At 37.5% G+C, this 15,326-nt stretch overlaps 2 protein-coding genes across 2 annotated transcripts; both read left to right on the top strand.

The window, feature by feature from the left end:
- The first annotated feature begins 5,560 nt into the window (after positions 1–5,560).
- On the top strand, positions 5,561–6,556 carry LOC136237629 (galanin receptor 2b-like). Its single transcript, XM_066027874.1, has one exon. The coding sequence runs from the start codon at positions 5,561–5,563 to the stop codon at positions 6,554–6,556; it is 996 nt and encodes a 331-aa protein (XP_065883946.1).
- A 4,035-nt stretch (positions 6,557–10,591) lies between these two features.
- On the top strand, positions 10,592–13,999 carry LOC136237559 (uncharacterized). The gene is made up of 7 exons (XM_066027789.1): positions 10,592–10,697; positions 10,911–11,093; positions 11,420–11,638; positions 11,946–12,098; positions 12,148–12,390; positions 12,457–13,340; positions 13,400–13,999. The coding sequence occupies exons 1-7, from the start codon at positions 10,592–10,594 to the stop codon at positions 13,997–13,999; spliced, it is 2,388 nt and encodes a 795-aa protein (XP_065883861.1).
- Positions 14,000–15,326: the final 1,327 nt, after the last annotated feature.

The following is a 15,326-nucleotide window of genomic DNA, read 5'->3' as shown; positions in this document are numbered from 1 at the left end:
TGCAGAAAAATTTGACATTCATCACCCAGATGGTGAGAAGTCTTAGATCCTTTCCAAACTAACAGCATAGACAGACTATGGATCCAACCTTATCACATCACTATGATGAAGAGTTGACTTTTCTTGTCTTGGCTGGTAGGGTAGCTTGAATTCAAAAATTCATGCTTTATGTCATTTAAACAAAGCAGCTTTGTGCCAGGAATCCAGACAATCATTTGCTTATTGCTGTGTGCACTTTTAAACTACATCAACTCTAGATAATTAGATCCGGCAATTTTCATACGACTTCGTGTGGAACACGAAATTTTAAAACAAATTTTGTATATCGTGAGATATTAAAGCAATGATTCTGTGAATGCAACAATTGTGCCTCAGTGGATCTAGCAATGGGGTACTACAATGAACATCCCACAATGGTAGGGAGACTGATGATATTTTTTCAGATTGTGGACTCTAACAAGGTGGTATCACATGACTTAAACCTTTTTTCAGCTTGTGACCTGAAACTCGGACCAAACAATTATACTTTTTGATTGTGGGTTTCAAATTTTTGTCCTTTGGTTGGCCACAATTACAGATCAACCTACTGTGTGCCCCTTTGACAAAGTATTTATGATTGACGTGGCAAGGGGGTGACATATAGGCACTCACTGTAGGTACATTTGCAACCAAGGTCAAAGTCTAAATCAAAGGTCAAGGCCACCAAATTCATGCCAAGTCAAAGGCCAATCTTTCTAACCCACAATCGAAAAGTACTGAAATATCGTCACTAAGTCTGGATAAAGATTGAAAAAGGCGCTTAGTCACAGATCAAAGCAAAATTTTGGCTGGTCAAGACTTTGACTGCGGTAGCAGATCTACCAACAGCATGTACCTACGTGACACCCTCTTAGTCTCGTACCCAGACCACTTTTTTTTTTCCTTTTGTATTTGAGTGGGAGAAAATGGTCTGGTGTAACTCCACCATTTCATTCTGTTGCCATTTCATTCGGATTGTTTGAAGGGCTGCAAACAAGCCGCGAACAAAGTAAAACTAAAGTTTTGTGTTGTTGCTTTTTCAACCCCCACGCTCCATCTAACCATTCCTCTAGTTCTAGGGCAGTTTATAGGAGACATGAAATGTCTAAGAAGTGCTCATACAAGACCCGAATACGTGAAATAGAGGATGGTTCATTTACTCCATTAATTTTCTCAGCTACTGGAGGAATGGCTGATGAAGCTACTGTGTTTTATAAGCATCTTGCCTCCCTCCTTTCCAACAAATGGGACACACTTTATGCTGCTGCTATGGGATGGGTGAGATGCTATTTATCTTTTCCCCTTTTGCGTTCATCCATGCATTAGATGCTTAGATCTTCCAAGGGATGATGACTTAATCCAGCGGCTGTTATCTTTAAAAAAGAATTACTTTGCTGTATTTGTTTTAAGTTTTTTTTTGCTATAAAAATGTTTTTGTGTTTCATGAACCTGTTGCAGAAATCACTCAGTAGCTGCAACAGGCACATGGAACAAGAAAACATCTTGTTTGCAGCTTGTTTGTCACTCTTCAAGCAATCCCCAGATCAAGGATTCAGAACGAAATTTCTATTGGACCCTTATCTTTCCCACCCAAACACAAACGGGAAAAAAGCCGAGGGATCCGCAACTAGAAAAAATCCTGTACGAGACTTCAAATCTTTGCAATTTATGGCAAGATTTCAAGTAATTTATGGCAAGATTTCAAAGCATTTAAAATCTTAGATACCGCAAGAGTAGCATCACGTGATACGCAGTATAGGAAAATATGTGGGAGGTTGCATACCTGACACTTCAAATACGGCAGTATACAGGAGATATACGGAACTTTACAACAATTTTCAGATTTCAACAAGATTTCAAAGAGGGCTGTACGAGATTTCAAGGAGTTGCGGACTCCCGAAAAAAGCGGTCTGGGTACGAGACTAACACCCCCTTGAGTGCCTATTAACACAGCTTTGCTGATGCTGTCTCCCTGTTGAAATAACTATTGAAAAAAACATACAATACTCAAACAACTAGCCTATACATAGCGGCTAATAGCTTGACACAACTGACAAAGTGTTACTATACCTCAGGTAAGTTCAACTAAGTTGTCAGTAGTCCAGGTCACCTTTATACGAGCCTTTATACCTAACCAGCTATCAGCGTCTTTAAAGCAGTGAGTAGGAGTTTGAATATACGGAGGGGGGGGGGGGGGGGGGGGGAACCATACGAATATCCGGCCTACTGACGTCTATATAATATTATAGAACTGCAATTTTGCTGCAGTTTTTTTTCCCTTGCCATGCCCACCAATGGTTCCATATCTGGTCCCTTCTTTGTCACGGGCTGCATGTTGACCAAGGAACTCACATGCTTATTTTGTTGTACATATTGATCATTAATGCTGGTTTTCTCGGGCTATGTTAAGGTTGGGGGGATGTGCAAGGGATGAACACTTTCACTCACAAAATGCTAGGAGTTCAAGGCTGCACTACGAAGTGGTCTAATCGGTAAGGTCATGAAAAATACATTTTAATTAGCTATATAATAATATGTTTGGGGCCTACTTGACCCATCACTAAGAAAATTCACGATGATACACTGAGGCAGCTAGTGCTATATCAAATTGGCCATTAAATCACATATTCAATCCCAATTTTAATGCTAAATGTCTGCTTTAAAGTTCAATATTCTACTCAGGAAGCCATGAAACACCTTGCTCATAACATGATCAGTGCAACACTAAGTTATGTGGAAAGTATCTGAAAATATTGGTATTTGACAAGTTTCAGCATGTGTACTTTAATTGATGACTCATTGGGAATGTGCCAGATAAGCAGCTTGATAAAACTTTATTAAAACCCAAGTCTAAACTGCACATCAGTAGCAGTGGCAGATCCGGGGGGGGGGGGGGGGGGGGCACAGGGGGCACGCACCCCCCTCTTCAAAAAATTGCATACGAGATCGAGATTAGATTAGATTAGATTATCGATTTTGTCAAAAGACAAGGGTCACACAAAAGGCAAAGCCTGCAAACGTGCTCCCCTTACAAAGACATACATACATACATACAGTTACAAGTACAAAATAAAACATAGAGCAAAAACATGACACACGACAACTACATACCTATACAAAAAGAAAACAAAGAGAAAATTACAAAATCAGGTTAGCTGAGCAGAAATCGACGAAGTGCCATCCGAAAAGGAATTGCTTTGGAAATTTGTAAAATTTCTACAGGTATTGAGTTCCAAAGAAATGGAGAATTTATAAAAAAAGAAAAACGGTATGCGTTAATGGTAGATGATGATGTGGTAAGTGAAAGTGAATGGGATCTAGTATTGGTGCTTGAAAACTTGAAATGTGAGTTGAATGGGATAGAAACTCTGTCATGTAAAATATCGTGTACTTGAGTGATAGTAAAATAGGACTGACGAGTATGGAGCGCAGGCCATCTTAGGTCCTGCAAACAAGAAGTAGAAGATTTGGACCAGTTATGTGAATGAGGATTCCATCTGCTACCACACACCCAGCGTGCAGCTCGTCTCTGAATTGCTTCTAGTCTATCAATGTCTCTGGCAGTGTGTAAATACCATACAGGTGAGGCATATTCTAGTAATGGTCTAACAAGGCAATTGTAGGCAGCAGATTTAACAGTAGATGGGATACTCTAATAGAGCAGTCAATTACTCTAATAAAGCAGTCACAGTGTTCATGAAGCAGTGTAGCTTACCTATGAAGCTATAAATAAGGATTTTATTTTACATACGTGATATAATATACATTTGGTAAAGGATAACTAGCTATTATTGCTGTGATCTTTTTGTTTTTTGTTTTTTTTTTGCTCTTCAACTTTTTCAGCAAAGTTCCCCCCTCTTTCCAAACTCTCTGAGTAGTTTCAAAATTTAAACCACTGTACTGTGAACTTGCCAGGGGGAGTGAGCACAGAACCATGGTTGCATCAAATTTATTGCCTTTTAGAGCATTTATTTTTATAGATAGCATATAGCTGTACAGTAAAAATATATACAGTAGATGACAGTGTGTTGACTGTGCTGTTTAGCTGTTTAGTGTCTAAGCTGTCTATACCTCGACCTTGGGTAGGACTCCCCCAACTCTACAAAACTTTGTTGTACACATGTCTATTGTGTTATAAATGACAGCTTTGTCTCAACTACTGATGCTTTATCTTTTATTTGTGACATTTACAGTAAGTGTTCAGATGTTGTTGAGCATCATCACTCTTTATCATGTGATTGCTGCAGTTCCAATGGCAAGCCATGTAGACTATAGTAATCAAAACCCCACCAATTAAGTATACTTGAGTGTTATAAGTAGCTTTAGCTGTGCAAATGCTTATGGTGAAGTTAGACTATTCACAGCTGTTTAAAGAACCTAATGTGATTGGGCATAACCCACAGCATCCTCATGCATCAGAATAGTCACATGTACAGCTATAGCTACTTATAGCACTCAAGTATACTTAATTGGTGGGTTTTTGATTACTACATCAAATCACTCCCCCAAAAATTAGAATGTACCACAGCCAATTCAGTGGATCCTGCAGCCATAGTGTTTGTAATTGTCTTGTTGCATTTGCAAAGAAGCAAAGTTACCCATGTACTAACACCATACTTGCTGAGCAGAGTTACCAGGCAGTCATTCCTACACAGTACATAAGTCTAAGACATCTTATCCATGACACAAATGAGACCTCTAGTCTGAGATTACATAATGTGAATACTAAGTCTCCTTCATAAATGCAGACCATTCTTGAAAAGCTAAATAATTTAGCATTGTATCAGCCTCTTTCTAATTGACATCAACCTGCTGCACACACACACAGATATCAATATGCCTCCAGTGAGTCAGATAAATAATATCACATCATCTGAATAGGTGTTCACAGAATGTTCAGAAAATGAGAGTCGGATCATATAATGACTTTAGAGTACTAGGGGAGCAAATCATTTAGCTCTCTTTCAGCACAGTATCCAATCAATAGAATTTGGGTATATAGACAGTCTCAGAGGCAATGGAATTAGGAGTATCATCATACACTAATCTGCAGGAACTTTCCTGAAAATATTCAAGACTTTAGCACAATACCAACACAGAGGGTTCATCTTATTACTTCACCCACTTTGTGTTTAGAAGGGTATCATAACAGATATCATGAATCATGGAGACATCATACTAAGTGACCACATGCAAGAGGTATGAAGTTCTGAATTTGCAGTGTGATTACTAGTCAGCTCAGTAGCTAGTAGTTCCCTCAATAATTCTAACAGAATAATTAATCAAATACATAATTGAAACTATGTAGTTTCAAAACTGTGAATTGCATTTGCTTTCAGTACTCAGCCATATACAGTACTAGTGGTTCTAATTAATTCATGCTCACCTTGTATATCTTTAGAAATAGTGTTAATCATCAGACTGCTAGTGATAGAGCTAAAAGGTTTCATTATTGACAACGTATAGTAGTATCTCACTATTTTCAAGTTTTCAGTAAAAGTGTGAGTGTGTTTGTACACTATAGCTGTTCCTTTCCTGAGAAATGGATGATCTTGCTGAGATGTCTACTTCAGGCTCTGGAGCTGGTCAAGAAACAACTTCAACTGATGGACCAGACTATGTTCTTCCAAGATATTTTGACTACCTGAGTTTGATATTCCAGTTCATTATGACAATGATGATTTTGCCAATGGCTGGTTGGGTGTTTGTCACCATTAAAACTACAAGGAATTTACATAAACCCCATAACATCTTTGTGGCCAACTTGATGGTTGTTGATATAGTGCTTGCCATTGTTCGAACCAGTGTCACTGTTCACTGGGTCATTGGATTAGATTTGCTTAGCTGTAATGTTGTGCATTTTCTTTTATTCCCAATAGTTGTGATTCATTTCACATATTTGATGATATCAGTTGATAAGGTGATAAGTATAGCATTTCCATACAAGCACAGAAATATCATGACCCCTCATGTTGTTGCTAGCATGATTACCACTGCCTGGCTTTTAGGCTTATTATTGTCTGTTAAAGGGCTTTTGGATGATCACCAGCTTTGTGTAAATGGCAATAAATTAGAGATTTCGCTATTTCGGTTGCTGCCCATGTTCTTGTCATCAACTGTAGCAATTAGTCTTAATGCCTACTTAACTATCAAGGCTTATAAAATCCGCAAGCAGATACAACAAGAGAGCAAATTGTCAGGGGTAAACAGCCAAGTTGCAGTATTGAAAAAGACACACACTAAGATTAAGAAGGACCTAAAGCCGGCTATAACATTGGCAGTAGTTTTGTTTGGGAGCTCCTCCATAACATTGGTGTATGTGCTGCTATTGCATCTGTTAGGATTGCTGTGGAATCCCCAAATTATTGCAGAAGTAGACGTAACTGTTAGTCCAAACATCATCTTCATTGTGTTCCTTCTCCACCCTGTTGTGTATGGACTGTATTTCAAGCAAGTCCGAGAGCCGATGATGAAGACACTGAAGGGACTGAATTGCAAGAACAAATTCAACACAGCAGTTGTTGCTCCAATGCCATGAAGGATTGCCTGGATGTGACTGACTAACATGACCCTGTGTGTAGTTAGGCATACATTTATGCTATGAAAGTATATATAGTCCACATTGTAGTATCGCTATGATATCATTACTTTTGTTGTTATATATACCATGCTATAGCTTAGTGTATACATGAATTATTTGTGCAACATGTCTTCCCAGGTTGCAACCAATATGCTATGCATTATTTTATTGGGAATTATTATAGCTATTTAATATTTTACTGGTTAACTTACAGTAAGTTTTTTGGTGCGATCACTAACATATGGGTGTCTACTCCTTTTGACATCAAGCTGAGTGGTTCTAAAGAGGGATAGTTTACTGGTTTGAAACTGTTACAGAGACATTTTTGTGTTTAATTGTATGTTGTATGCTCTTTGGATGATATTGTAAATAAAAAAAGTAGTGATGTAAAATAAGGAGAAAATTTCCAATAACAATAATTATCCAGTGCAAAATGAAATTATTTTAATCTTTTAATCTGGCTTCAATAGCTACCAGTCTGCAGTTATACTGATTACCGAGCAGACTGTATACACATTTTTGTTGTCTAAAATTAAAGTAACACTTTCTGTTTCATTTGCTATTAGTTAAACTTTTTTTTACGTAAGCAGAAGTTAACCGAATCATTCAGTTTACACAAATTAGATACTTTTTGATTATTATTAAATAACAACAAACAGTGGGATAATTAAACTGATTGTGATAATGAAAACACCAACTTAGCTGTGCAGTAGTGTACCTCTGTGACCTCACATAATTTGTGATCATAATCTCAATTCAATACTCAGCTTTCTAAGCAGTGCAGCTGTTTAGAAATATGTAGCTCAGCATTTATAGTAACAATTACCATAAGTTATCCTTGTTAGCACATATGATTGAACTGTTAATATGAGCAATTCTTATACAGAACATACAGTTATGCTATAACTAATGAGCATTTTAGACACTGTTAAAAACATATCAGCTGGATACTACATAAATATTAAAGCCTGTGGAACCGTATAGGCTGTAATATCTATGGACACTCTTCCCGCTATATAAACATATTATCCAATAGACTCAATTGTCTGACAGTATATGTACACTGTAAATACTCTTTATCATTACTTAATATCCTATCAGGGTCCAGCAAGAAGGTTGAAATGACAGCCTGTAAAGGAGGAAGTCAGAATAACATTATAGGTTGAATTCAGAAAAAATTCCAGGAAGCCTGACTCAATCCCCAGACAATCCATCATATCGGCAAAGTGCCTACATGCAAGGAGCCATGCAAATGGTGGTTCCAGAATTTTCTTTACTTTCACATAACAGAGATGCTAAATTCTTACAATATATAAGTATAGGGACAAGAGTTATGACAGGTCATATATATTTTGCCATGCAATATTTTATACCACTTGGAGAAAAGGTTTAGTCTACTCTTACAAATGACAAGTTACTGTTTATTGTTTCTTAACAGTCACTGTTTATTATATATAATAAGTCACTGTTTATTATTCAGATATTTTCCAGTGTTGCCCTTTTTGAAGGTTACCCTTTGTCATGGTAAAAATAGAGCAGTACTATAACACTTTTTCTCTCTGCTAAAAGACTCTGTAAAGATTGCTCCTAAACTCTACAAGAAGTTTTATTGATAGCTGAATTCTACAAGAAGGTTTTGCTGAGGACTAGCTGAAGAAGAAGAGAGACTTAACTGTTTATTGTTGGTAACTGAATTGCTGTCATTTTGTATGCCACAAGATTATTAAAATCATTCGTAAATTAAGTTGTCTTGAAACCACACTTTCTGGTAGCAGAGGATGGTTCAGAATGGGGTCAGAACAGAAAGATAGTGATGAAGATAGATATAACACACTGGAGGACAATGGACTATTTGAATAAACTGTAGTGGACTTGAAACAGGGTAAGGCAAGGTGTAAAACAGCTTTTACCAGAACTAGGAGAAGGTTATTAGTGTTGATACAGCAATCAGATGTCAAAATAGAGCAGATAGATGAAGCAAGTGAACACTTAAATATCGCTATGGATGAAGGATGAAGCAATGGAAGCTATGGACAGACTATCCACCAAATATAAAGAGGAAAAGGATAGTAAGAGTAACGAGAAACTTGGCTCAGAGATCGAACAAATTGAGATAGAGTTTACTGATATGCAAAATCGTGCGCAGAAAGTTCGTGATGAGCTGAGTGATAGAATGGTGTATAGTAAGTTTGTAGAAGGTTTGAATAGAGAACAGCCATTATCAGTAAATACATCAATTGTAAATAGTTTACCCATGCAGAGTGACTCTGGAATGTCAGACAAAGTAGAGGAGCAATCGACAGTGCCTCATATGCAGAAAGCAACTTGTAATATGACAGAGAAGCAGTTTGGCGTGCAGTTACCTGAACCAGAGTACAGGTCTGGAGGTGTTAGCCAAGTGGGGGTGAATACCCAGTTAACAGGTCAAGATAGGAGTGAGTATACTAGAATGACAACAGTACCGTGTTCTGTGAGAGAATATCGTCCACTAGTTGTTGGACCCACGAGCCACAGGATTTATTCACAATCACGTACTTTGGTGGATGGCAATGCTCCAAACCAGAGTGATTCTACATTATTTTATAGGGCAGGATCTCTGGAAACAGTTGAAAAGAGTGAGTGTTCCTGTATTTTCAGGAGACAAAAAGATGTACGAAAATTGGAAGGCAGCATTCACCACATGTATTGATCAGGCTCCAGCAACTGCAGAGTACAAACTGTTACAGTTAAGACAATGTCTTAGTGGAGAAGCATTGAAAGCTATTGAACGTTTAGGTCATTCTGCTGCAGCTTACCAAGCAGCAATAGAGCGACTGGAGAGAAAGTTTGGTGGTCAGCGCCGACAGGTAGCTCTTTACTTGGAAGAGATTGATCATTCAAACAATTTAGACCAGTACGTCCAGGAAGATTTGGAGCATTATGCTGACCTATTAGACATCGCTATCATTAATCTGAAGGAAGCTAATCGTTATGAGGAGTTACGAGATGGTCTACTGTACATGAAACTACAGAAGAAGCTTCCTACATCAATGTTGACTGGATATCACCGGTGGATTTATGAGAATCATAAAATAGAGTAAATAGAGTCAATAGAGATCCTGAGAGAGTGGGTGATTCAAGAAACAGAATTTCAGACTAGAGCAGTAGAAACTGTTCAAGGATTAACAGGAAAATGTGAGAGAAAGATTGCTACAAAGGAAATACTCCTTACTTTTTTTGGGAAGTCATCTACAAATCTGAGATCAGAAGTACAGTCAAAACATCGTGTTTGTAAACTATGTGGAAAGCCACACAGAATTTGGACCTGTGGTGAGTTTCAAGAGATGGAAGTATCAAGAAGGTGGGAATGTGCTAAGAAATTAAATTGTGTTTCAGATGCTTAGGTGAAGGTCACCAAGGACAGAGTTGTTTTCGGACTAGAGTGTGTGGTTTAGAGGGTTGTCAAGAAGTTCATCATAGATTTCTACACCCACCTGCTTTTAAAAAGCATTCAAATGTTTTAGTAAGTGAGTTCAAGCAGACTACAAAGGGCAGTCTCAACTTGGTGTTAAATCTAATTCAGGTGCACCATGGAATAAGGCAGTTGTTTCCACTACTGAAGGGGAGATTGCAGTTAAAACAGAGAATATAACACATGAGGCTACAGTCAAAACAGATAAGACCACCATGATATCAAACACTTTTACACGTGTTGGAAATGTGGCACTAAGGACAGTCTCAGTGTATATTAAAAGTGGAGGACGTAAGTTGAAAATCAATGCCTTATTAGATGATGCTAGCACTAAAACCTATGTTAATGCTGGTGTTGCTGCAGAACTAGGTTTACATGGCCATCCTCAAAGGGTAAATGTTAATGTTTTAAATGTACAGATAGAAACATTTGAGGCTACACCTGTGGAATTTATTTTAGAGTTTAGATGGCAACATCTTTAATGTTATAGCTTTCACTACTAATAGAGTTACAGGAAACATGAGAGTTACTGATTGGAGTAGATGTGCCAGGGAATAGCTTTTCACCAGTTGGGATCACAACCTATTGTGGACCTACTTATTGGCTTGGACTATGCTGATTTACATTACTCGTTTAAGGATAATCGAGGTGAGCCGGGTGAACCAATAGCTTGACTTGCACCTTTGGGATGGACATGTGTTGGCGTACTGAGTCAGATGGATCAAGGTGATGTTACTACTAATTTTATTAGAACCTATTTTATTTCAGAACAGACAACTACATAGGAAGTAAGCACAGTGTTGCGCCAATTTTGGGAGATTGATAGCAGTGGAATTACCAACTTACCTTTTGTGTCAAAAGATGAACAGCTGCTTCTGGAAAGAGCAGAGAAGTCAATAAGACTTACAGAAGGTCACTATCAAATAGCTCTACCATGGAAACAAGAGATGTTACAACTGCCAGACAATTACAGAATGGCATTAAACAGACTAGAGAATTTGGAACGACGTTTGAAGAAATGCCCACAAACTGCTGCTGCTTATGGTGAGGTAATTGTCAACCATTTGGAAAAGGGGTATGTTAGAAAAGTTGATCCATCTGAGAAAATAAGCATTACAAAATGATTTTTGCCCCATTTTCCTGTTGTCAAAACGGATCAAGTAACTACCAAAATAAGAGATAGTATTTGATGCTTCTACCAAATATAATGGTATTTCTCTAAATGATGCTATTCATTCAGGACCCAAACTTCATAACCAGTTATTTGATGTGCTGTAGCGTTTTAGACGTTATCCTATTGCAATAGCGTGTGATACTTCAGAGCTGTACCTAAGGATTCAGTTGTACCCAAGTGATAGACCATTTCATAGATTTCTTTGAAGATCGAGATTTAGAATCGAGTAAGCCACCTGATGTTTATGAGTTTAACAGTTTGGTGTTTGGAGTAAATGCTTCCCCCTTTTTGGCGCAGTATGTATCTCAATTCCATGCCAATTTATTTAAGCACAGTCATCCAAGAGCTTCAGAAACAATTTTGAAATCCACTTATATGGATGACAGCATGGATTCTGTCATGAGTAAAGCTGAAGGTGTGAAGCTATACAAAGAGCTGTCTGAATTGTAGGTTAAGGCTGGAATGAAGACGCACAAGTGGTTGTCCAATTCCTCTGTAGTGATGGAAGAGATACCTCTGGAAGACAGAGCTTGTAAATTACAATTAGATGACAACAATTTGTTTTCAACTAAAGCTTTGGGTATATTGTGGATGGCTTCAGAAGATACCTTTACATTTGATTCAAAACTTAGTTCCTGTGAAGAGAGATTTACTAAACAAAACTTTGTGAAAAATATTGCTACCCTGTTTGATCCATTGGGTTTTTTTGTCACCTTTTACAGTCAGAGCTAAGGTATTGATGCAAGAGATATGGATTGCTGGAGTGGAATGGGATAATTGTCTTCCAGATGAGATAAATTCAAAAGTGAAGGCGTGGTTTGATGAATTGAAAGATCTTGAAAGGATAAGAATTCCTAGAAGCCTACAGAATAGAGGTACGTATAGTCAAATCAATTTGTTTACATACTTTTGTGGATGCCTCAGAGAATGCCTACGAAGCAGTTGTATATGTTAGAATAGAATATGATGATAAGAGTATATCTGCATCTCTGGCTACAGCTAAAACAAAGGTTTCTCCTTTAAAGGCTGTTTCTATTCCAAGATTAGAGTTGATGGGAGCTCATCTGGGAAGTGGCCTAGCCCAGTCAGTGGCAAGAGTATTGTCAGTCACTCAAAGACAAATGATATTCTGGTCAGACAGTGTAGATGTTCTCTGGTGGATAAGGGGTTATAGGATGTATAAGCCATTTGTTTCTAATTGAGTTGGGGATATTCAGTCCTCTTCTGATCCAGAGCAGTGGAGATATGTTCCAACTAATGCTAATCCAGCTGATTATCTTACAAGAGGCTTACGAATTTCCGAATTAATCGAACTGAGGAGTTGGTGGACTGGACCTGAGTATTTACAATGTTCAGAAACACAGTGGCCAGTCAATAAAGTGTGTAAGCCTGTTGTTAAAGAAGTAAGAAAGAAGTATGTTAGAGAAGAGGAAAGTTTTGTGACAACAAATATAACGTTTGATGAAGAAAATTCTTTATGGAGACTTGACCCAAAGCATTTCTCAAGTTGGGTAAGATTAGTGAGAGTCCATTCATGGGTGAACAGGTTTATTGGTAATAGTCTGGAAGGTGAAGAGCATAGAGCAAAAGGTGAACTTACCTTGAATGAGTTGAGCGACACAGAGAAGTACATAATCAGAGATGTTCAAAGGAAAGTATTCTATGAGGAATATTTTGCTTTACAAAAAGGAAAGAAGCTTTCACCACACAATAAAATACTTGGCTTGTGCCCAAAGATAGATGAGGATGGAATTATGAGATTGGATACCAGATTACAGTATGCAGAATTTATACCGTATGATGTTAGACACCCTATATTGTTGCCACGAAAACACTGGGTCACGAAACTTGTTGTTAAACATTATCATGAGAAAGGGCACCACAACTCAGGAACAAATCAAACATTGTCTTTGCTGTCTACCAAGTATTGGATCATAGCTGCTCATGAAGAAATAATTGAATGGGAGAAGGAATGTGCTACTTGTAAGCGAAGAAAGGCAAAGAATGCTCAACAGATTATGGCACCGTTGCCAGCAAATCATTTGAAGTTATCACTTAGAAGTTTCACAAGAGCTGCAGTGGACTTTGGAGGCCCTTTTCAACCAAGCAAGGAAGAGGTAAACCTAGACAGAAACGTTACCTGTGTCTCTTTACGTCAGATGCTGTTCATTTGGAGATGGCATACGGTCTTGATACTGACTCTTTCATGAGAGCATTTTGCAGAATGTCTAATCATCGTGGTCTTCCAGAAGAGATGATATCCGATAATGGGACCAACTTTGTAGGAGCAAATGAAGAATTGCGTAAACTGACTAGACAAATGACAGAAAACAGTAGACTAAAAGAGAATTTCGTGATCAAAGGAGTAAAATGGACTTTCAACCCACCAAATGCACCTCATTTTGGTGGTGTGTTTGAAACTATGATCAAGGCTGCTAAAAGAGCCATACTAGCTATTTTAGGTAATGCAGACATCACAGACGAGGAGTTACTCATGGCATTCACTGAAGCAGAATATTTATTGAATTCAAGGCCACTAACATACCAGACTGCAGATCCTGAGGATGATGTACCCTTGACACCAAATCATTTTTTATATGGTCAGGTAGGAGGAAGATTTGCACCGGAAATAGACATGCAAGAAGGTTATGACCTCAAGAAAAGATGGAGAAGAATTCAAGAATTAACAAGGCATTTTTGGCATCGATGGATGACTGAATGGGTACCCAGCTTGAGCACAAGGAAGGAATGGTACAAGGGAAGGAAAAACCTTTAAGTTGATGATGTTGTATTGATAGTTTCACCTGAGAATCAAAGAGCATATTGGCCAATGGGAAGAGTGATAGAAGCATATCTGGGTAAAGATGGACAAGTTCACTCTGTCAAATTGCAAGTAGGAAACAAACAATTAATTAGACTTATAGTAAAGCTGTGTCCGCTGGAACTGGACAGCTCTATCTGATAATGTACCAAGGCGTAAGGAACTATTGTAGATTCATTATTTTATTTACAGATTTACAATTGTTGAGCTAGCTGATTTTTCAATTAATTATCATGTGGATCATGATAATGAAGGGGAGAAAATGGAGAAAAGGTTTAGTCTACTCTTACAAATGACAAGTTACTATTTATTGTTTCTTAACAGTCACTGTTTATTATTTCATAAGTCACTGTTTATTATTCAGATATTTTCCAGTGTTGCCCTTTTTGAAGGTTACCTTTTGTCATAGTATAAATAGAGCAGTGCTATAACACTTTTTCTCTCTGCTAAAAGACTCTGTAAAGGTTGCTCCTAAACTCTACAAGAAGTTTTATTGATAGCTGAATTCTACAAGAAGTTTTTGCTGAGGACTAGCTGAAGAAGAAGAGAGACTTAACTCTTTATTGTTGATAACTGAATTGCTGTCATTTTGTATACCACAAGATTATTGAAATCATTCTTAAATTAAGTTGTCTTGAAACCATTCTTAAATTAAGTTGTCTTGAAACCACCACTAACAGTCTAAAAGAAGAAATTTTATATGCATATTTATATGCATGCATATATACATATATTATATGCATATTGTTATATATATGTGGAGTGCTTGACTAGAGTATAGTAAGTAATAGTAGAGGCTCATTATGTAGCCTTGTTAATTCAATATTATATACACTTTGCTACAGTGAGTGCATTTCAACCCAAAAATTAAGTTTGTAGCTAAAACTGAAAAGTACATGCTATAAATATTTAGCCATGTACTTTTTTAAGCACCTAGCTATAAAGCATTGTAGCTCAGTTATGTAGATCAGTGTACAAAATGTATCTCAACCTGGTTTGGAACACAGGATGTGTACTAATGAATTTAATTAAATAGCGCGCTGAATGTAAAGGTTAATAAAGAAGAGGCATGCACAATTTCACTGGTCATTTTTCTTTAGTAAAATTTCTTGGATGTTTATTGGAGTATAGTTGACTGTTTTATTGGTGCTTTAAACCATGTAAATACAAATGTGTTTCATATAGCCCTTTGTTCTTTTCATATTCCATTGCCTATATATATATGCTTAAAATACGATGTTCTACTGGCTTCCAAGCTATCACAGCAAACATTTTTGAAAAG

Source organism: Dysidea avara, chromosome 1 (assembly GCF_963678975.1).
Source record: "Dysidea avara chromosome 1, odDysAvar1.4, whole genome shotgun sequence".
Taxonomy (NCBI): domain Eukaryota; kingdom Metazoa; phylum Porifera; class Demospongiae; order Dictyoceratida; family Dysideidae; genus Dysidea; species Dysidea avara.
This window is presented reverse-complemented; position numbering and strand designations above follow the sequence as displayed.

Excerpts from the sequence above, each read along its gene's own strand:
- LOC136237629 (XM_066027874.1), top strand. The coding sequence starts at position 5,561 with ATGGATGATCTTGCTGAGATGTCTACTTCAGGCTCTGGAGCTGGTCAA.
- LOC136237559 (XM_066027789.1), top strand. The coding sequence starts at position 10,592 with ATGTGCCAGGGAATAGCTTTTCACCAGTTGGGATCACAACCTATTGTG. Across the intron at positions 10,698-10,910 it reads CTCGTTTAAGGATAATCGAG|ATGAACAGCTGCTTCTGGAA; the intron begins GTGAGCCGGGTG and ends TTGTGTCAAAAG. Across the intron at positions 11,639-11,945 it reads TGTCATGAGTAAAGCTGAAG|TCAGAGCTAAGGTATTGATG; the intron begins GTGTGAAGCTAT and ends CACCTTTTACAG.